Below are 23,631 nucleotides of genomic sequence, written 5' to 3'. Positions count from 1 at the left end.
TCCACTCTGACAGGATGGGGGTAAAGAAGAGTTGCTCCTCTGAACTCTCCACTCTGACAGGACGGGGTAAAGAAGAGTTGCTCCTCTGAACTCTCCACTCTGACAGGACGGGGGTAAAGGAGAGTTTCTCCTCTGAACTCTCCACTCTGACAGGATGGGGGTAAAGAAGAGTTGCTCCTCTGAACTCTCCACTCTGACAGGACGGGGGTAAAGAAGAGTTGCTCCTCTGAACTCTCCACTCTGACAGGACGGGGGTAAAGAAGAGTTGCTCCTCTGAACTCTCCACTCTGACAAAACGGGGGTAAAGAAGAGTTGCTCCTCTGAACTCTCCACTCTGACAGGACGGGGGTAAAGAAGAGTTGCTCCTCTGAACTCTCCACTCTGACAGGACGGGGGTAAAGAAGAGTTGCTCCTCTGAACTCTCCACTCTGACAGGATGGGGGTAAAGAAGAGTTGCTCCTCTGAACTCTCCACTCTGACAGGACGGGGGTAAAGAAGAGTTGCTCCTCTGAACTCTCCACTCTGACAAAAACGGGGGTAAAGAAGAGTTGCTCCTCTGAACTCTCCACTCTGACAGGACGGGGTAAAGAAGAGTTGCTCCTCTGAACTCTCCAATCTGACAGGACGAGGGTAAAGAAGAGTTGCTCCTCTGAACTCTCCACTCTGACAGAACGGGGGTAAAGAAGAGTTGCTCCTCTGAACTCTCCACTCTGACAGGGCGAGGGTAAAGAAGAGTTGCTCCTCTGAACTCTCCACTCTGACAGGATGGGGTAAAGAAGAGTTGCTCCTCTGAACTCTCCACTCTGACAGGACAGGGGTGAAGAAGAGTTTCTCCTCTGAACTCTCCACTTTGACAGGACGGGGGTGAAGAAGAGTTGCTCCTCTGAACTCTCCACTCTGACAGGACGGGGGTAAAGAAGAGTTGCTCCTCTGAACTCTCCACTCTGACAGGACGGGGGTAAAGAAGAGTTGCTCCTCTGAACTCTCCGCTCTGTCAGGACTGGGGTAGAGAAGTGTTGCTCCTCTGAACTCTCCACTCTGACAGGACGGGGGTAAAGGAGAGTTTCTCCTCTGAACTCTTCACTCTGACAGGACGGGGGTAAAGAAGAGTTGCTCCTCTGAACTCTCCACTCTGACAGGACGGGGGTAAAGAAGAGTTGCTCCTCTGAACTCTCCACTCTGACAGGACTGGGGTAGAGAAGTGTTGCTCCTCTGAACTCTCCACTCTGACAGGACGGGGGTAAAGGAGAGTTTCTCCTCTGAACTCTCCACCCTGACAGGACGAGGGTAAAGAGTTTCTCCTCTGAACTCACCACTCTGACAGGACGGGGGTAAAGAAGAGTTTCTCCTCTGAACTCTCCACTCTGACAGGATGGGGGTAAAGGAGAGTTTCTCCTCTGAACTCTCCACTCTGACAGGACGGGGGTAAAGAAGAGTTGCTCCTCTGAACTCTCCACTCTGACAGGACGGTGTAAAGAAGAGTTGCTCCTCTGAACTCTCCACTCTGACAGGACGGGGGTAAAGAAGAGTTGCTCCTCTGAACTCTCCACTCTGACAGGACGGGGATAAAGAAGAGTTGCTCCTCTGAACTCTCCGCTCTGTCAGGACTGGGGTAGAGAAGTGTTGCTCCTCTGAACTCTCCACTCTGACAGGACGGGGGTAAAGGAGAGTTTCTCCTCTGAACTCTCCACCCTGACAGGACGGGGGTAAAGAGTTTCTCCTCTGAACTCACCACTCTGACAGGACGGGGGTAAAGAAGAGTTTCTCCTCTGAACTCTCCACTCTGACAGGATGGGGGTAAAGGAGAGTTTCTCCTCTGAACTCTCCACTCTGACAGGACAGGGGTAAAGAAGAGTTTCTCCTCTGAACTCTCCACTCTGACAGGATGGGGGTAAAGGAGAGTTTCTCCTCTGAACTCTCCACTCTGACAGAACGGGGGTAAAGAAGAGTTGCTCCTCTGAACTCTCCACTCTGACAGGACGGGGGTAAAGAAGAGTTGCTCCTCTGAACTCTCCACTCTGACAGGACGGGGGTAAAGAAGAGTTTCTCCTCTGAACTCTCCACTCTGACAGGACGGGGGTAAAGGAGAGTTGCTCCTCTGAACTCTCCACTCTGACAGGACGGGGTAAAGAAGAGTTTCTCCTCTGAACTCTCGACTCTGACAGGACGGGGGTAAAGGAGAGTTGCTCCACTGAACTCTCCACTCTGACAGGATGGGGTAAACAAGAGTTGCTCCTCTGAACTCTCCACTCTGACAGGACGGGGTAAAGAAGAGTTGCTCCTCTGAACTCTCCACTCTAAAAGGACGGGGGTGAAGAAGAGTTGCTCCTCTGAACTCTCCACTCTGACAGGACGGGGGTAAAGAAGAGTTTCTCCTCTGAACTCTCCACTCTGACAGGACGGGGGTAAAGGAGAGTTGCTCCACTGAACTCTCCACTCTGACAGGACGGGGGTAAAGGAGAGTTGCTCCACTGAACTCTCCACTCTGACAGGACGGGGGTAAAGAAGAGTTGCTCCTCTGAACTCTCCACTCTGACAGGACGAGGGTAAAGAAGAGTTGCTCCTCTGAACTCTCCCCTCTGACAGGACGGGGGTAAAGAAGAGTTGCTCCTCTGAACTCTCCGCTCTGTCAGGACTGGGGTAGAGAAGTGTTTCTCCTCTGAACTCTCCACTCTGACAGGACGGGGGTAAAGGAGAGTTTCTCCTCTGAACTCTCCACCCTGACAGGACGGGGGTAAAGAGTTTCTCCTCTGAACTCACCACTCCGACAGGACGGGGGTAAAGAAGAGTTTCTCCTCTGAACTCTCCACTCTGACAGAACGGGGGTAAAGAAGAGTTGCTCCTCTGAACTCTCCACTCTGACAGGACGGGGGTAAAGAAGAGTTGCTCCTATGAACTCTCCACTCTGACAGGACGGGGGTAAAGAAGAGTTTCTCCTCTGAACTCTCCACTCTGACAGGATGGGGGTAAAGGAGAGTTGCTCCTCTGAACTCTCCACTCTGACAGGATGGGGTAAAGAAGAGTTTCTCCTCTGAACTCTCCACTCTGACAGGACAGGGGTAAAGGAGAGTTGCTCCACTGAACTCTCCACTCTGACAGGATGGGGTAAATAAGAGTTGCTCCTCTGAACTCTCCACTCTGACAGGACGGGGTAAAGAAGAGTTGCTCCTCTGAACTCTCCACTCTGAAAGGACGGGGGTGAAGAAGAGTTGCTCCTCTGAACTCTCCACTCTGACAGAACGGGGGTGAAGAAGAGTTTCTCCTTTGAACTGTCCACTCTGACAGGATGGGGGTAAAGGAGAGTTTCTCCTCTGAACTCTCCACTCTGACAGGACGGGGGTAAAGAAGAGTTGCTCCTCTGAACTCTCCACTCTGACAGGACGGTGTAAAGAAGAGTTGCTCCTCTGAACTCTCCACTCTGACAGGACGGGAGTAAAGAAGAGTTGCTCCTCTGAACTCTCCACTCTGACAGGACGGGGGTAAAGAAGAGTTGCTCCTCTGAACTCTCCGCTCTGTCAGGACTGGGGTAGAGAAGTGTTGCTCCTCTGAACTCTCCACTCTGACAGGACGGGGGTAAAGGAGAGTTTCTCCTCTGAACTCTCCACCCTGACAGGACGGGGGTAAAGAAGAGTTGCTCCTCTGAACTCTCCACTCTGACTGGACGGGGGTAAAGAAGAGTTGCTCCTCTGAACTCTCCACTCTGACAGGACGAGGGTAAAGAAGAGTTTCTCCTCTGAACTCTCCACTCTGACAGGACGGGGTAAAGGAGAGTTGCTCCACTGAACTCTCCATTCTGACAGGACGGGGTAAAGAAGAGTTGCTCCTCTGAACTCTCCACTCTGACAGGACGGGGTAAAGAAGAGTTGCTCCTCTGAACTCTCCACTCTGAAAGGACGGGGGTGAAGAAGAGTTGCTCCTCTGAACTCTCCACTCTGACAGGACGGGGGTGAAGAAGAGTTTCTCCTTTGAACTCTCCACTCTGACAGGATGGGGGTAAAGGAGAGTTTCTCCTCTGAACTCTCCACTCTGACAGGACGGGGGTAAAGAAGAGTTGCTCCTCTGAACTCTCCACTCTGACAGGACGAGGTAAAGAAGAGTTGCTCCTCTGAACTCTCCACTCTGACAGGACGGGGTAAAGAAGAGTTTCTCCTCTGAACTCTCCACTCTGACAGGACGGGGGTAAAGGAGAGTTGCTCCACTGAACTCTCCACTCTGACAGGATGGGGTAAAGAAGAGTTGCTCCTCTGAACTCTCCACTCTGACAGGATGGGTGTAAGGAAGAGTTGCTCCTCTGAACTCTCCACTCTGACAGGATGGGGGTAAAGGAGAGTTTCTCCTCTGAACTCTCCACTCTGACAGGACGGGGGTAAAGAAGAGTTGCTCCTCTGAACTCTCCACTCTGACAGGACGGGGTAAAGAAGAGTTGCTCCTCTGAACTCTCCACTCTGACAGGACGGGGGTAAAGGAGAGTTTCTCCTCTGAACTCTCCACTCTGACAGGACGGGGGTAAAGAAGAGTTGCTCCTCTGAACTCCCCACTCTGTCCCATCAGCCCTTATCACACACAGGACAGAAGATGGCTGACAGCCACAGGAATACCCAGAGGTACAGCTTCTTCCTCAACACCTGCATACAGAACATCTCAGCCCAGTACAGATAATACTGTGGAAAAGTTACATTTAGAATGACTGATTTAGAATGTATAGAGAATAGTAGTATTTTGCAGAGGCCTCATGATTTTTCCTGCCTCAAATTTAGCCTTGAAGTAAACATGCAACTTTGCAAGTCATGGTGATTTAAATGCATGGCTCCCTAGGACCTAAATTATAGCTGTACTTTCCCAGCATATTGCAGTGTAATGAGTGTTGTGATGAGTGTTGTAGGGAGGTTTGCCTCAGCCGGCACGACACTGTGGCTTTAAGATAGATAGGTCAGCTGGACACCCCAGGCAGCACAGCAGTGGCACTAATGACGTCTCCTCAACTCCCCCACCACCTGCCCCCCTACCACACACACACACACACACACACACACACACACACACACACACACACACACACACACACACACACACACACACACACACACACACACACACACACACACACACACACACACACACACGCTGACCTCCTTGAGTAGGAAGGAGGAGGCTGCAAAGGCAAACGACCAGCCGTAGCGGTAGTTGAAGAACTGTTCAGGCTCCCTCGGTCTGTTCATCACCTCATCATTAATACTGGAGATGTAGAGCACCAGCCCCACCACCAGACTCAGGCCTGGAGAGGGAGAGAGGGAGGGAGAGAGAGAGAGAGAGAGAGAGAGGGGGGAGAGATGGAAGGAGGAAGAGAAGGAGGGAGGGAGGGAGAAAGAGGGAAGGGGAGGGAGAGAAAGAGAGAGGAGGAGAGGTAGGGGGAGAGACAGAGAAATGTGATAGAGGGAGGGAGGGAGGGAGGGAGGGAGGGAGGGAGGGAGGGAGGGAGGGAGGGAGGGAGGGAGGGAGGGAGGGAGGGAGGGAGGGAAAGAGGGAGGAAGAGAAGGAGGGAGGTGGGAGGGAGAGAAAGAGAGAGAAGGAGAGAGAGAGAGAGAGAGTGATAGAGGGAGAGGGTGAAAGAAGACATTAACACTGACACCCTGAGACAGAGAGAGAGAGAGAGAGAGAGAGAGAGAGAGAGCAGCAGGACATTACACTGACACCCTGAGAGAGAGAGAGAGAGAGAGAGAGAGAGAGAGCGAAAGAGAGAGAGAGAGAGAGAGCGAGAGAGTGAGAGCAACAGGACATTACCACTGACACCCTGAGAGAGAGAGAGAGAGAGAGAGAGAGAGAGAGAGAGAGAGAGAGAGAGAGAGAGAGAGAGAGCAGCAGGACATTACCACTGACACCCTGAGAGAGAGAGAGAGAGAGAGAGAGAGAGAGAGAGAGAGATGAGGCACTGAATGAACTGAGAGAGAAAGCACGCAGGGCATTCTACGCAATTAAAAAGCTAATTTAAATTGAAATACCTATTAAAATTTGGCTAAAACTAATTGAATATGTCATTGAACCAATTGCACTTTATGCCAGCAAGGTGCAAAACAAGATTTCATCAAATGGGACAAACACCCCATTGAAACCCTGCATGCAGAGTTCTGTAAGATTCTCCGACATGTCCAGAGGAAAACTACAAACAATGCATGCAGGGCAGAATTAGGCCAATATCCACTAATAATAAAAACAAAAAAAAGAGCAATTCAGTTTTGGAAACATCTAAAATACAGTTACCCCCTCTCATATCATTACCAAGCCCTGCAATGCCAAGAGCTGAGCAAAGAAAAGAGAAAGTGTGTGTGAGAGAGAGAGATTACCGTACGACAGACCACATATTCACCCTGCACACCCTAATTGACAAACAAACAAACCAAAACAAAGGCAAAGTCTTCTCATGCTTAGTTGATTTCAAAAAAGCTTTTGCATCAATTTGGCAAGTGATGTAGAAGGAAAAAGATACAACATTAATAAATCCATGTACACAAACAACAAGTGCAAGGTTAAAATTGGCAAAAAACACACATATTTCTTTCCACAGGGCTGTGGGGTGAGACAGGGATGCAGCTTAAGCCCCACCCTCTTCATCATATATAAAAGGGCACTAGAACAGTCTGCAGCACCCGGCCTCACCCTACTAGAATCTGAAGTCAAATGTCTACTGTTTGCTGATTATCTGGTGCTTCTGTCCCCAACCAAGGAGGGCCTACTGCAGCACCTAGATCTTCTGCACAGAGTTTTGTCAGACCTGGGCCCTGACAGTAAATCTCAGTAAGACAAAAATAATGGTGTTCCAAAAAAGGACCAGTTGCCAGGACCACGAATACAAATTCCATCTAGACACCGTTGCCCTAGAGCACACAAAAACTATACATACCTTGGCCTAAACATCAGCGCCACAGGTAACTTCCACAAAGCTGTGAACGATCTGAGAGACAAGGCAAGAAGGGCCTTCTATGCCATCAAAAGGAACATAAAATTCGACATACCAATTAGGATCTGGCTAAAAATATTTGAATCAGTTATAGAACCCATTGCCCTTTATGGTTGTGAGGTCTGGGTTCCGCTCACCAACCAAGAATCCACAAAATGGAACAAACAACAGATTGACACTCTGCATGCAGAATTCTGCAAAAATATCCTCTGTGTACAATGTAAAATACCAAATAATGCATGCAGAGCAGAATTAGGTCAATACCTACTAATTATCAAAATCCAGAAAGATCTGTTAAATTCTACAACCACCTAAAAGGAAGTGATTCCCAAACCTTCCATAACAAAGCCATCACCTACAGAGAGACGAACCTGGAGAAGAGTCCCCTGAGCAAGCTGGTCCTGGGGCTCTGTTTACAAACACATAAAGACCCCGCAGAGCCTCAGGACAGCAACACAATTAGACCCAACCAAATCATGAGAAAACTAAAATATAAATACTTGACACATTGGAAAGAATTACCAAAAAAAAACAGAGCAAACTAGAATGTTATTTAGCCCTTAACAGAGAGTACACAGTGGCAGAATACCTGACCACTGTGACTGACCCCAAATGAAGGAAAGCTTTGACTATGTACAGACTCAGTGAGCATAGCCTTGCTATTGAGAGAGGCTGCCATAGGCAGACCTGGCTCTCAAGAGAAGACAGGCTATGTGCACACTACCCACAAAATGAGGTGGAAACTGCTGCACTTCCTAACCTCCTGCCAAATGTATGACCATATTAGAGACACATATTTCCCTCAGATTACACAGATCCACAAAGAATTAGAAAACAAACCCAATTTTGATAAACTCCCATATCTACTGGGTGAAATACCACAGTGTGCCATCACAGCAGCGAGATGTGTGACCTGTTGACACAAGAAAAGGGCAACCAGTGAAGAACAAACACCATATTTATGTTTATTTATTTTCCCTTTTGTACTATTTGCACATCGCTACAACACTGTATATAGACATAATATGACATTTGAAATGTCTTTATTCTTTTCGAACTTGTGTGTAATGTTTACTGTTAATTTTTATTGTTTATTTCACTTTTGATTATTATCTACTTCACTTGCTTTGCCAATGTTAACATATGCTTCCCATGCCAATAAAGCCCTTAAACTGAATTGTTTTGAGAGAGAGAGTGAGTGAGGACTCCCCCATTCAAAATGATATGGTAGAGGACAGGACATTAAGCCAGTCCCCTGTAGCTGTGATGCTCTGTGTATGCTGTAAGACCTTTCTGTGGGATATAGACACCGAGCAGCTTTCAGCAAAGAGCTAGAGAAGACCTTCCTCATTGGAAAAACTCCTCATGCAACATTAAAATAACACTCTTCTGAGCAAACCATTTATACAACATTAAAATGCATGTGATACCCCATATGTAGAGAATGTACAATTAGAACACACATAGAGACACATACATATATGGTGTATATGTATGTACAATTAAAATGTCATTCTGTCTGAGCATCTGTTCTGTACACTGGGAGCCTGGCAGTCAGTATAGGCTGTGAATGTAAAAAGAAAGTGCATGGAAACCATGTCCTGTCAGTTATAATGTAGAGGTTCATCATCTTTACCTAAATAAGTAACACTGGCATACTAAAATACCCTCACTCACCCACACCCACAGACAGAGAGATAAGAGAGAGAGAGAGAGAGTGAGAGAGAGAGAGAGAGAGAGAGAGAGAGAGAGAGAGAGAGAGCATGCAAGGGGGCCAGGACCGAGTTTGCGAAACGCTGCTGTGTTACAAACCACAGCAAAGGCAGGAATGTGATTATAATGACTGCTTTTTGGCCTTAAATAATATACCTGTTTTTCCTAACATATCATAGGTGAATTGTTATGTTTTGAGTGCCATTCTTGATATCTTCTCATCTCTCTCTCTCTCTCTCTTCCATAGAGAGAATAGGGAGCTCCCTCATCACTGCTGCCTCCTGGTCAGGAGAGTGAACTACAAAGCAGAAAAGTCCCCAAACAGCTTCACAGAGGATAGATATTTCTCTGATTTACAATACAAAATACAGTACCAGTCAAAAAGTTTGGACACACCTACTCATTCTAGGGTTTTTCTTAATTTGTACTATTTTCAACATTTCTGCATTGTAGTGAAGACATCAACACTATAAAATAACACATATGGAATCATGTAGTAACAAAAAAAGTGTTAAACAAATCAAAATATGTTTTAGATTTTAGATTCTTCAAAGTAGACACCCTTTGCGTTGATGACAGGTTTGCACACCCTTGGTATTCTCTCAACCAGCTTCACCTGGAATGCTTTTCCAACAGTCTTGAAGGAGTTCCCACATGCTGAGCACTTGTTGGCTGCTTTTCCTTCACTCTGCGGTTCAACTCCCAAACCATCTCAATTGGGTTGAGGTCGGGTGATTGTGGAGGCCAGGTCATCTGATGCAGCACTCCATCACTCTCCTTCTTGGTCAAATAGCCCTTACACAGCCTGGAGGTGTGTTTTGGGTCATTGTCCTGTTGAAAAACAAATGATAGTCCCTCTAAGCGCAAACCAGATTGGATGGCGAATCGCTGCAGAATGCTGTGGTAGCCATGCTGGTTAAGTGTGCCTTGAATTCTAAATAAATCAAAGACAGTGTCACCAGCAAAGCACCCCCACACCATCACACCTCCTCCTCCATGCTTCACGGTGGGAACCACACATGCAGAGATCATCTGTTCACCTACTCTGCGTCTCACAAAGACATGGTGGTTGAAACCAAAAATCTCAAATTTGGACTCATCAGACCAAAGGACAGATGATTTCCACCAGTCTAATGTCATTTGCACATGTTTCTTGGCCCAAGCAAGTATCTTCTTCTAATTGGTGTCCTTTTGATGTGGTTTCTTTGCAGCAATTCAACCATGAAGGCCTGATTCACACAGACTCCACAGAACAGTGGATGTTGAGATGTGTCTGTTACTTGAATTCTGTGAAGCAATCATTTGGGCTGCAATCTGAGGTGCAGTTAACTCTAATGAACTGCAGCAGAGGTAACTCTGGGTCTTCCTTTCCTTTGGCGGACCCCATGAGAGCCAGTTTCATCATAGCGCTTGATGGTTTTTGCGACAGCACATGAAGAAACTTTCAACGTCCTTGAAATTTTCCGGATTGACTGATCTTCATGTCTTAAAGTAATAATGGACTCTCATTTCTCTTTGCTTATTTGAGCTGTTCTTGCCATAATATGGACTTGGTATTTACCAAATAGGGCTATCTTCTGTATACCATCCCTACCTTGTCACAACACAACTGATTGGCTCAAACGCATTAAGAGGAAATAACACAAATTAACTTTTAACAAGGCACAGCTGTTAATTGACATGTATTCCAGGTGAAGCTGGTTGAGAGAATGCCAAGGGTGTGCAAACCTGTCATCAAGGCAAAGGGTGGCTACTTTGAAGAATCTGAAATCTAAAATATATTTTGATTTGTTTAACACTGTTTTGGTTACTACATGATTCCATATGTGTTATTTCATAGTTTTGATGTCTTCATTATTATTCTACTATGTAGAAAATAGTACAAATAAAGAAAAACCATGGAATGAGTAGGTGTGTCTAAACTTTTGACTGGTACTGTATGTAGACACATTTTAGAATGAACCATTGTCAACAGAAATTCCTGATGACACCAGTGATTGTTCTGCTCAACGTGACCTTATTCAGAGATATTTTTTTGCAGTAATAAATGTCAGACCCTGTTCAGGTGGTACAGGAGACATCCACAAGTACAAATAGAGCAATGATGGAGTGGCTAGGCTGAAACAGGATGAAGACAGTAATAATCAATCACAGTTGGAAGGAGACAGAAGGGGCCAGATATGAATCATCACACACAGATAAGCCTTGTTCAAATTAACATGACTCAGGAGTGACAGAGGATATGGACACATACAGTAATAATCAAGACCAGACGGAGTGGCCTATTTACCTGAGAGGATGAATGAAGGCAGTAATAATCAAGGCCAGATGGAGTGGCCTATCTACCTGAGAGGATGAATGAAGGCAGTAATAATCAAGGCCAGATGGAGTGGCCTATCTACCTGAGAGGATGGATGAAGGCAGTAATAATCAAAGCCAGATGGAGTGGCCTATCTACCTGAGAGGATGGATGAAGGCAGTAATAATCAAAGCCAGATGGAGTGGCCTATCTACCTGACAGGATGAAGAAGATCCCGGAGACGAAGGCCAGGATGGTGCGCTGGGGCCGGATGTGTCCGATGTTACTGATGACAAAGGCTGTGAAGACGAAAAGCAGAGACACCATGGGGAACGGAGTGGCCGTCCGCACCATCTCTACAGGGTCACAGTGTTAGAGGTTAGAGGTCATAGCAGAGACACCATGGGAAATTGAGTGACTGTCCGCACCATCTCTACAGGGTTACAGTATTAGAGGTCAAATGTGTTTATTTTAAGAATGTGAAATGTCAGAATAATAGTAGAGAATGATTCATTTCAGATTTTATTTCTTTCATCACATTCCTAGTGGGTCAGAAGTTTACATACACTCAATTAGTATTTGGTAGCATTGCCTTTAAATTGGGTCAAACGGGTCAAACGTTTCTGATAGCCTTCCACAGGCTTCCCACAATAAGTTGGGTGAATTTTGGCCCATTCCTCCTGACAGAGCTGGTGTAACTGAGTCAGGTTTGTAGGCCTCCTTGCTCGCACATGCTTTTTCAGTTCTGCCCACAAATTTTCTATGGGATTGAGATCAGGGCTTTGTGGTGGCCACTCCAATACCTTGACTTTGTAGTCCTTAAGCCATTTTGCCACAACTTTGGAAGTATGCTTGGGGTCATTGTCCATTTGGAAGACCCATTTGCGGCCAAGCTTTAACTTCCTGACTGATGTCTTGAGATGTTGCTTCAATACATCCACATAATTTACCTCCCTCATGATGCCATCTATTTTGTGAAGTGCACCAGTCCCTCCTGCAGCAAAGCACCCCCACAACATGATGCTGCCACCCCCGTGCTTCACGGTTGGGATGGTGTTCTTCGGCTTGCAAGCCTCCCCCTTTTTCCTCCAAACATAATGACGGTCATTATGGCCTAACCGTTCTATTTTTGTTTCATCAGACCAGAGGACATTTCTCCAAAAAGTACGATCTTTGTCCCCATGTGCAGTTGCAAACCGTAGTCTGGCTTTTTTATGGCGGTTTTGGAGCAGTGGCTTCTTCCTTGCTGAGCGGCCTTTCAGGTTATGTCGATATAGGACTCGTTTTACTGTGGATATAGATACTTTTGTACCTGTTTCCTCCAGCATCTTCACAAGGTCCCTTGCTGTTGTTCTGGGATTGATTTGCACTTTTCGCACCAAAGTACATTCATCTCTAGGAGACAGAACGCGTCTCCTTCCTGAGTGGTATGACGGCTGCGTGGTCCCATGGTGTTTATACTTGCGTACTATTGTTTGTACAGATGAACGTGGTACCTTCAGGCGTTTGGAAATTGCTCCCTGTCACGCCCTGACCTGAGAGAGAGGGTTTGTTTCTCTATGTGGTTAGGTCAGGGTGTGGGGTGGGCATTCTATGTTTTGTATTTCTTTGTGTTGGGCCGAGTATGGTTCCTAACCAGAGGCAGCTGTCTATCGTTGTCTCTGATTAGGAACCATACTTAGGCAGCCTGTTTTCTTTTGGGGTTTGTGGGTAGTTTGCTTTCTGTTTAGTTGTAAGTACCTGACAGAACTGTCGGCTGTCATTTTTGTTTATTTGTAAAGTGTTCATTTTTGCATTAAATTACAAGATGAACATATTCCAAGCTGCACCTTGGTCGACTCCTTTTGACGAATGTGACACTCCCAAGAATGAACCACTTGTGGAGGTCTACAATTGTTTTTCTGAGGTCTTAGCTGATTTCTTTTGATTTCCCCATGATGTGAAGCAAAGATGCACTGCGTTTGAAGGTAGTCCTTGAAATACATCCACAAGTACACGTTCAATTGACTCAAATCATGTCAATTAGCCTATCAGAAGCTTCTAAAGCCATGACATCATTTTCTGGAATTTTCCAAGCTGTGTAAAGGCACAGTCAACTTAGTGTATGTAAACTTCTGACCCACTGGAATTGTGATACAGTGAATTATAAGTGAAATAATCTGTTTAGAAATAATTGTTGGAAAATGTACTTGTGTCATGCACAAGGTAGATGTCCTAACCGACTTGCCAAAACTATAGTTTGTTCACAAGAAATGTGTGGATTGGTTGAAAAACGAATTTTAATGACTCCAAACTAAGTTTATGTAAACTTCCGACTTCAACTGTATGTAATCATAACAAACACATAAATTACATAAAGGCTTCATAATAATTAATAAATGCCATGTTAACTGACTGCTATTATCTCATAGAACAAAATGTATAAGATCTCCTATGCCTGTGTTAACCATAGAACTTATTTTTTTCTCTGTTTATCCAAAACCCCTCCAAAACCCCAATGAATTTCCCCATAGGCTTTTGCCAACGAGCCATTAATGGCTGAACAAACCAGAGGTAACTCATTCCTGTTCTTTAGGGCTACAAGTTGGTGAGCTCTATGCTGAGCGTGCAGTGTAAAGCTGTAAGTGTAGGGTACAGTATACTCACTCAGAATGTTAGCAGTATTCTCTGTGGTGATCTCTATCTCTGGCTCAGTGAAATACTCTGACGCCACACATCTCCCATTCTCTGTCCCTGAGAGAGAAGGGAAAGAAAGAGGAGTGTATAAAATTGAGGCTTGAATGAGAAAGAGAGAGGGAGGCAGATACATACATGCAGGGGTGGACTGGGACCAAAAATCTGCCCTACCATTTCTAACGCGATGGACCATTTTTTTCTTTGAGGCCCCCACACTGGCCCATTTTGTTATTTGAGGCCCCCATGTTTTGCCAGTTAATTATAATTTTGCACAAAGGAAACAAGTTAGGCAAAAAATGGACCAGCCCATCTGGCATTTCCCCAAAATGCCAGATGGCCAGTCCACACCTGCATACATTAATGAACAAATAATACAGTATATAACATTGAGATTGTGAAGTTGCACTGATATAAGGTCTGTTTTGAATTTTCCCCTAATGGTTAAGGTTCAGATTTAGAAGGAGTGAACTGATCCTAGACTAACTATGGCTAATTTTATCCGGAGCAGATTGGTCAGGTCACCACTGCTATTGAGGGTCAGAGGTCATATGTACCCGCCACGAAGCAAACCCTCCAGAGGCCAGAGTGCAGGGCCATCTTGACCTCCATGCTCTGGTTCTGCTGCAGCACGATGCCCTCCTCCATCAGCAGCCAGTAGTCTGTAGACACAGCCACACCCACCAGCAGTAGACCACACGCCCCAAACACCGTGGACAGGATGGTCAGCGCTCTGCTACTGCACGAACTCATCTAGAGACAGAGGGAGAGCGGGAGGAGAGGAGGGAGAGGAGGGAAGGCAAAGGAGAGAGAGCAAGGATAAGTCAGACTTATTGCATGAAGTCTTCAGAGAGGAGCGAGAGACAAAGCAAAGAGAGAGACAGAAAACTCTTTTAATTTTAAGTCAGACTTATAGATTGAACTCATTTACAGAGAGAGAGAAAGAGAGAGGGAGGGAGGGAGACAGATACCTCGTTCAGAAGTCATGCTGAGAGAAAGCGTTTGTTTCTCTACCACCCTTTGTAATATTAACCACTACACAACATGTCAGGGGCTACAGTAGCTTGAATACTACACCAACACACACACACACACACACACACACACACACACACACACACACACACACACACACACACACACACACACACACACACACCCTTACAAAGAAACATGAGTCAGATACATGTGGTTTTCGAACACTTGTGAAGTTTCACATGTACATTTTTCAGGTGTTTTCCCTCATGAAAAAAATGAACGTGTTTATTTTTTTACCACTTCCAGCTACATCTGAGGGGTATTCCAGAAATATGGTTTAACAAATTCAGGATTTCCTGAACATATCAGGCTTGTCTTAACCAGATGAGGAAGTCCAGGATTTCTTGGTTCCAGAACCGCTGCTTTTCGTTTAAGTTATTAGGCTAAGTGAAGCGCAGATTGGTTGATCAACTGGCGCGTGCATGCAACATTCAAAAAGGTTCTCTGTCAATGACAGAAAAAAAGGACAGATATGGAGTCAAAAGACAGAGCCCAATATTTCAAAAGTCTAGAACAAGAAACAATTGTAAAACACCAACGAATATGATATTTCTCCCAAAAAGTAATACATCTGCCGCCGCAAAAGCCAGAGAGGGAGCCTGGCAGAAAACTGCAGACAGTGTTAAATGCTTCCAATATCTAATAGGCCTAGTTTACACATATGGCTGATTAGTAATAATGCTTTCACTTTATAGAGCACTTTTATTGCAACGCTGGTGATATTACGTGTTAAGGCTATGGCCTAATATGTAAATTCTAGTAACCTATGTCACAATTGCAACGGTAGGACCATTCCATAGCCTATGTAGGATGATGTATTGAATTCATAGAGTGCTTTGATGACAACACGGGCAGCAATGTTGTTCAATGTTTAGTTGTAACCCCATGGGAGTCAGATCATTCGACAAAAGAAGGAAGGAAGATCATTGAATTCAATGACTGTTTGTGAAAATGATTTGGTTTGGTGAAAGTTTAGGCTACAGTGTTCAGTAGCTACCTGTTTGTTTATGCTGTTAAAGTTGTTTCTATTCACGTAGTCTCCTTCATTTGGTCCAGAGGGTGTTTGAATGGGAGATATGTGTCCATCTATAGCGCCAATGATGTTTAGAAAATCTGCGGGATGAATTAGGCGATGTATTATTTTTATCATGTTGTCTAGGTTGATTAATTTGAGATTAGCAAAGCATCGCTGGCAGTCAAGTGATCGCAGCCTACTGTACCTGCGATTCTGTAAAAGTTCTCCTTGATTATATGGACAACTTGATGGCCAGGGAATGCAACACAGACATAAAAAAAATATCTCCAATGAGAGGCAGACTTCTTCCGGCTCTAGACACCGTTGCCTTGCCATATAGTTCAGCATCGCCCACATTGTACAGGACATTTCCAGTGGCAAAAAAATCTCTAAGCAATACACAGAGTTTGTATAGCAGTCAACGCGAAACCGCGTTGGGTTACATTTGCTATATGTGGGTTGAGTAAATTTTCCAGATATATGAGTGATTGTGCTGAAAAACGATAACGTTCAAAAATACATTTTTCGGAATGATCTAAAGGATGTATTTGAGGTCCAATAATTCGTTCCCTTTATAAAGTACGGCGAACAATGCAGGCTCCGATGTCAAGGGGATTTTCCAAGGAGTCAGGCCATAGTGAAGAACAAGCATCTGAAGATAAGGCTCTCTTTCAAGCTCTCTTTCTGGAGGCCGAAATTCTGTGTTTGCACACATTCTGGTTTGACAGATCTCGCTAAATCACTAATCCGGCTTTTTGGTATACCCGTCTGGTCTCCCATTTGGGGACCAACCAGAAACGACCCTACTTAGCTTCAGAGGCAAACCAGCAGGGGCCGCAGGGTACCATGATGCTGGAATGTGCCAAAAATTGAAAAAAGGCAGTGAAAGCAAATGCCAGGGTAAAATAATCAACTATAGGGAAACTTGCAGGAAAGAGAGACGTTTTATTTAATTACAGTATCATTCAAAATGTTTTACAGAAAATATTTGTTTTGCATCCATTTACAAATGATTTACTGTTGCGTTGAAAAATGGTTTCCTTGAAATATATATTTTACTCTCAATACATTTGGGTTTATGTTTTGCTTTCAATATCATTATTTTTGTTTGCAATACTAAGAATTTTGTTTTCGACATCAGTTTTTTAAATTGATATTAATGGCACAAAAAAGTAAGTTACTCACTAGAAAATTGCACCATATGTTGTTTAAAACGGCAATCCTTAATTTAAACATTAACAAAGTGGGCTCCCTGGCACAAGCTGATGGATGGGGCTGGAGAAATGCAACCACTCTCAAATCCATAGCCTATGCTCTGGACTGACCATCCATGATATCAAAATCATAGTTTTAACCTATATAGTTTTTAAGCTATACAGTGTTTGTTTACATTTACTTTGTTTACAAACATTGGAGTAAATGTGGAGTTTTCTTACATGTGAGACTGCAAATTAGATTTTCACTTTCACATGTGGAATTGCAAGTTCACATGTGAAAAACAATCATATGTGAAAGTTAGATTTTTAGATTTTTACATGTGATTCCACATGAGAAAGTGAGATTTTCACATGTAAAAGTTTTGTGAGGCACATGTGAAAAGATGGCGTTAACATGTGAACTCTAAATTTAATACATGTGAAAACAGCTATTTCCCATGTGAAACTGCAAATTTGACATGTGTTTTTTTTTTTTAAGGGCACACAAACATGTCATTTTGTCGCTAAAAAGGAGTTATTACACATCCATTTGGGAACCAATCGCAGAAAAGGTCAAAGGGCAGAGAGATGATGAGGACCAAGTTAATGATCATTAACAAGCACACACAGGTTCCATTGTGATTCCGACATTAACTTTCCAGGCCTTAGTGCTGGTTGACTGGCCAACACTGCACTGCATATCCTCCCTCCCCAGTCAGCACACTGGGTGTGTGTGTGTTAATTTACCCTGTGTGTTCATTCATCACCCATTTGCGACACAATCACCTCTTGTATATTGTACACTGCTCTTGTCCATTGTGTCCTCACATCACCCTGAAGAGTCATTTGGTCAGTGGTCCTCAATGCTGTTTCAGAGTAACTGTCTTTGTCGGAGATGAGCTTCCAGTCTATGCTCAGTTTCTCATTTTTTCACGCTAATGGTTAAGGATAGGAAGTGGAGAGGGGAAGCTGATTCTAGATCTGTGGCTATGGGCAGCTTCTACCCAGAGTGACATCAACTGCACTGAGTCCCTATCCCACTGGCAAAGCATGCTGGGAGAGAAGGCATCTCCTATGGATGTGCTTATTGTGCAGTGAATGGAGCGAATGGAGAGGGAAGGAGGGATGAATGGAGAGTGAAGGAGGATTGAATGGAGAAGGAAGAGTGAATGGAGCCTGGCTTTGTGAGTGAGGGATGGGAGGATTGGAAGGGATGGAGGCAGGCAGGCGGAGAGGGACTTAAAGAGCTGGGAGAAGGGAATTAAGAATAGGGTGGAGAGAGAGACAGATTCAACGGAGGGAAACAGATAAGAAGACAAAGACAGGAAGGAAGACAGACAGACAGACAGACAGACAGACAGACAGACAGACAGACAGACAGACAGACAGACAGACAGACAGACAGACAGACAGACAGACAGACAGACAGACAGACAGACAGACAGACAGACAGACAGACAGAGAACGGAGGATAACTATGGAAAGAGCTAGTAAAACTCTACATGCATATGTTATTTATACTACTGATTTGCTGTTGTGGATTATTAGGTGATAATTACTTTAGCATACTGATGAAATGGTGTTAGCTCAGAGACTGTCTCCCTCCTAATTGGATATCCTTCTCATTCTCTCCTTATCCCTCTATTTCTACTTCCTTCTTTCTCCTTCCCTCTGTTTCTTTCCTTCTCTTCACGTCTTCCCCTTACTTCTTTCTCCCTTTCACATCTTAATTTTCACCCTCTTCCCAATGTTTTCCCCTTCCTCCTCCTTCCCGTTTCATTCCTCAGTGTCCTTCCCTCTCTCCTTCTCTCCTCCACCATTTTCACCTGGTCATATTTCTCTCCCTGTGTTTTCTCTCCAGTCTGTGTGGTGACTCAGCGGAGACCCCAGAGCTGAGTGGAGACGCATGGGTCTGGGGGGGGGGCGACATTGTGTGTGTATGTGTGTGTGGGGTCCAAGGAGAAGAGACATGACAGTACAGAATCTGGGGCTAGATAAGGAGGACCAGTCAGAGACATTCATTCACAGATACAGAGGAGAATAGATCTGCCTAAAGACAGAGATATGGAAAGAAGAGGAGGGGGAATAGCTAGAAGAGAGACAGAGAGGAGAGGAGGATGAGAGATATGATAAGAGAGGATAGGAGTGACCAAAAGAGAGACATAGATAATAGAAGGAGCAACTAGAAGAGAGACAGAGAGGAGAGGAGGAGGAGAGATATGATGAGAAGATAGGAGTGACCAGAAGAGAAACAGAGAGGAGAGGAGGAGCGACTAGAAGAGAGACAGAGAGGAGAGGAGGAGTGACTAGAAGAGAGACAGAGAGGAGAGGAGGAGTGACTAGAAGAGAGGCAGAGAGGAGAGGAGGAGTGACTAGAAGAGAGACAGAGAGGAGAGGAGGAGTGACTAGAAGAGAGACAGAGAGGAGAGGAGGAGTGACTAGAAGAGAGACAGAGAGGAGAGGAGGAGTGACTAGAAGAGAGACAGAGAGGAGAGGAGGAGTGACTAGAAGAGAGACAGAGAGGAGAGGAGGAGTGACTAGAAGAGAGGCAGAGAGGAGAGGAGTGACTAGAAGAGAGACAGAGAGGAGAGGAGGAGTGACTAGAAGAGAGACAGAGAGGAGAGGAGGAGTGACTAGAAGAGAGACAGAGAGGAGAGGAGGAGTGACTAGAAGAGAGACAGAGAGGAGAGGAGGAGTGACTAGAAGAGAGACAGAGAGGAGAGGAGGAGTGACTAGAAGAGAGACAGAGAGGAGAGGAGGAGTGACTAGAAGAGAGGCAGAGAGGAGAGGAGGAGTGACTAGAAGAGAGACAGAGAGGAGAGGAGGAGGAGAGGTCCAAAAAAAGTAAGGGAGTAATCAAGACAAGAAGTCAGATATGAAGAATGAATGGAAGAAATACACAAGGAGTGGTCAGTGAAGAGTCAGCCAAACTCTGCAGTATTTCTAAAAGCTGTCCCCTCCCTGCTGCCCTCACTCACTGACATTTACATTTCAGTCCTTTAGCAGACACTCTTTTCCCTCAAATCCCCCTCAGTGATGTGATAGGCCTGGATAGGTAGACGCTATATGGTGGAAACTATTACTTACTGTGAACGCCTCCGATTCACAGAGGAGATAACTTAATGGAAATTACGATATCCAAAAATTGAGGCGATAGGACTCATCTAAACTTGGCAGTCCCATGTCCTCTCTGCCAGTCAGCGCCAGATGTTAGCGTGACACTCCAGAAGTGCCAGTTGACTTCAGGTCACAGCCACGGTGATGTCACTATGCTGTCCTGCCAACTGGAATGTGCGTGACAGTGCTCACATATGGTCCTTCACTAGATTAGAAGTATTGTAGAAGTAATCGCCCCTCTGGGATTAATCACGTTTTTAAAATGTCATTTAATGTAATATTGTGTATCTATTTGCATGGTCCCTAACGTGATCTTCATGTATTCTATGAAAAGAGAACACTCTGATGAAAGCATTTAAGCCATAACATTGGTGAAGTGAAATGCTTTACGCTGCAATTAAGTTCCAGTTCAGAACATTGGACAACACTCCTAATGTCCAGGTCAGCACCATGGACAGCACCCGCAGTGTCCAGTTCAGGATACTTGGACAGCACCCTCACTGTCCAGTTCAGGATTCTTGGACAGCACTCGCATTGTACAGTTCAGCACCATGGACAGCACTCTAATTGTCCAGTTCAGCACCATGGACAACACCAGTGTCCAATGTCCAGTTCAGGATCCTTGGACAGCACCCTCATTGTTCAGCACCATGGACAGCACTCTAATTGTCCAGTTCAGCACCATGGACAACACCAGTGTCCAATGTCCAGTTCAGGATCCTTGGACAGCACCCTCATTGTTCAGCACCATGGAAAGCACTCTCATTGTCCAGTTCAGCACCATGGACAGCACCCACAGTGTCCAGTTCAGCACCATGGACAGCACTCTAATTGTCCAGTTCAGCACCATGGACAACACCAGTGTCCAATGTCCAGTTCAGGATCCTTGGACAGCACCCTCATTGTTCAGCACCATGGAAAGCACTCTCATTGTCCAGTTCAGCACCATGGACAGCACTCTCAGTGTCCAGTTCAGCACCATGGACAGCACCCCCACAGTCCACTTCAACACCATGGACAGTATCCTCACTGTCAAGTTCAGGATCCTTGGACAGCACCCTCATTGTCCAGTTCAGCACCATGGACAGCACCCGCAGTGTCCAGTTCAGCACCATGGACAGCACCCTCATTGTCCATTTCAGCACCATGGACAGCACTCTCATTGTGCAGCAGCACCATGGACAGAACTCTCACTGTCCAGCAGCACCATGGACAGCACTATTACTGTCCAGTTCAGAACGCTCAACACCCAGTTCAGCACCATGGACAGTACTCCCACTGCTTCAAGGGGTTCTCCAGAGCTTCAGGGTGTGCAGGCTTTTCGCTCCATCCTATCACTAACTCAGCTGTTTCAAATAATCACCTAATCCTGATCCTCAGTCTAGGCAATGATCTGAATCAGGTTTGTTACTGAAGGACTGGAACAAAAATCTGCACACCATCTGGAAAAAACCTGTGTTAGTGTGTAAAGCTGTGAGGGGTCTGTCCGTGGTGCTGAACTAACGTGAGGCCAGTCTCTGCCACTACTGCTCCCACAACTATATTCCATGGTGTTGTCATGATGTGGTCACTGTTCACGGCACCTCCGGTTGAGGCTCGGAGGTGGAAAACCCTTGTTTTAAAAAAACCCTTTTAAACTAGTCTTTTCTAGTTGTTTCTTTTCTAGCAGGACCAGACAGTAATGACCCTGTAGTTTAGTCTACTAGGTGAGATAGATCTGTAAAGACCTGCAGGTTCACTTCACCTGGTATACGCTCTGGAATGAGAGACAGAGAGAGAGCGAGCTAAAGTGATGGATGAGAGGGAGTGATGGATGAATGGATGAAAATGAGTGCCCACAACACAAACAAAGTGTCTACAGTAGGGCTGCCCAACCCTCTTCCTGGAGATCCACCATCCTGTGGGTTTTCAGTCCAACCCTAATTTAACACACCTGATTACACTTATTAGCTGCTCAACAAGACCTTAACTAGCTGAATCAGATATGCTAAATTAGGGTTGGATTGAACACCTACAGGACAATAGATCTCCAGGAAGAGGGTTGGGTAGCCCTGGTCTACAGAAACTAGGAGAGAGGGTCAGAGAACGAAGGAGAGTGATAATGAGAGTGAGGGAGAATAAGACAGATGGAGAGAGACAGAGAGAGAAGAAGAGAGGAGTGAAAAAGAGGGTGAGAGAGGGAGAGAAAATAAGAGAAAGAGAGAATGAGAAGAGATAGAAGTGAATGAGAGGGAGAGAGATTGCAGTGAAAATAGGACTGGAGGGCAGGATTAGCCCCTCCAGAGTTTATAAGGCAAAGAAGACAAAGTGAGAGACTGAGGCTGAAACAGATGTAGGTTAATATAGGGAAAGACCTTGGCCCAAAAAGGCAAGAAGTACCCCACGTGAACACGCATGCCCTGGGCTGGGTGTGCTCACACTGCACGTGCTAAACTAATTACTTGCATTAACTACGATATAACTAAGTAGCAACAAAAACTATTCCATGTCAAAATTACTCACAGGAAAAAGCACACACACAGAGACTCTCTCTCTCTCTCTCACACACACACACACACACACACACACACACACACACACACACACACACACACACACACACACACACACACACACACACACACACACACACACACACACACACACACACACACACACACACACACACACAGTGACTCATTCAGCAAGGACGTTTAGATAATGAAATTAAGAAAGCGGTGGCCACACTGTAAAATGACAGCACATTTAAACAGAGAGAGAGCGATAGAAAGAGAGAGAGCGAGGGAGAGAGAGATGGAATAACACAGTAGGTTACAGACCAATGTACATGAAATGACCATCATTTCCACCAGTAGGCTACCACCAGCAAGGTCTTCAGTTCACCAGTCTCTCTCCATCTATCTATTACCACAGCGCAGTGTGTGTATTTCTACTGTTTATTATAGATACGGTAGTCCCAGTTTATATCACACGACACACACAATATGCCTCAGAATGTTGTTTGCAACCCCCTCCATTGCCACACTGTCACGCGGAGAGTTTGGAATTGATAAACATAGGCAGACCAGGCGCGACAAAGAAGACTGTATCCTCCAATGCGACTCTGACAAACATTAAAATGTGTTCATGTGAGTTAGACAACATAACATAGACGTTCCAGTAACAGATTAAAGCCATCCACGACAGACAAACCATTTTGGCAGATGTTGGCTACACGACACCAGAACGTGTTCACTGAAGTAGTTTATTATTAATATCTATAATCTTATAAACCTCATGCAGTAGGGTAAAATGGTTCAGTTAAAATGTGTTTGTATATTTTGGGTTATGAGCAAAAACACTTACCCTGGCTGTCACAGGAGCGATATCCGAATGGTGTGCGCGCTTGACAGTAATCAAGAACCTCGCGCCTGGGAGGGTTGGCGGATATCGCAGTTCTCTCTCTCTCTATCTCTCTTCCCCCTCTTTCACTCCCTCTCTCGATTGTGTGTGTTACCCCCTTACGCTCCTTTACCCATCCTCACAATCTCCAACTCCCGCTCTTTTTCACTCACACTATCTATGAGCACTGCTGCGGTGGGTCTGGAACTACAGTATACTGTACAACAGGGACAGTGGGGGACTG

At 45.3% G+C, this 23,631-nt stretch overlaps 1 protein-coding gene across 1 annotated transcript in view; it reads right to left on the bottom strand.

The window, feature by feature from the left end:
• LOC106575226 (voltage-dependent calcium channel gamma-7 subunit) overlaps positions 1–23,631 on the bottom strand; it is a 25,773-nt gene extending 2,142 nt beyond the window's left edge. Inside the window, exons 1-5 of the mRNA XM_014151600.2 lie at positions 23,352–23,631; positions 14,198–14,393; positions 13,614–13,700; positions 11,183–11,323; positions 5,130–5,275 (exon numbers count right to left, since the gene is read on the bottom strand). Of these exons, the coding sequence (XP_014007075.1) occupies positions 5,130–5,275; positions 11,183–11,323; positions 13,614–13,700; positions 14,198–14,393 (570 nt within the window). The 5' untranslated portion in view covers positions 23,352–23,631. The remainder of the gene's footprint in view (positions 1–5,129; positions 5,276–11,182; positions 11,324–13,613; positions 13,701–14,197; positions 14,394–23,351) is intronic.

The sequence above is a fragment of the Salmo salar genome, chromosome ssa02 (genome assembly GCF_905237065.1).
Source record: "Salmo salar chromosome ssa02, Ssal_v3.1, whole genome shotgun sequence".
NCBI lineage: Eukaryota > Metazoa > Chordata > Actinopteri > Salmoniformes > Salmonidae > Salmo > Salmo salar.
This window is presented reverse-complemented; position numbering and strand designations above follow the sequence as displayed.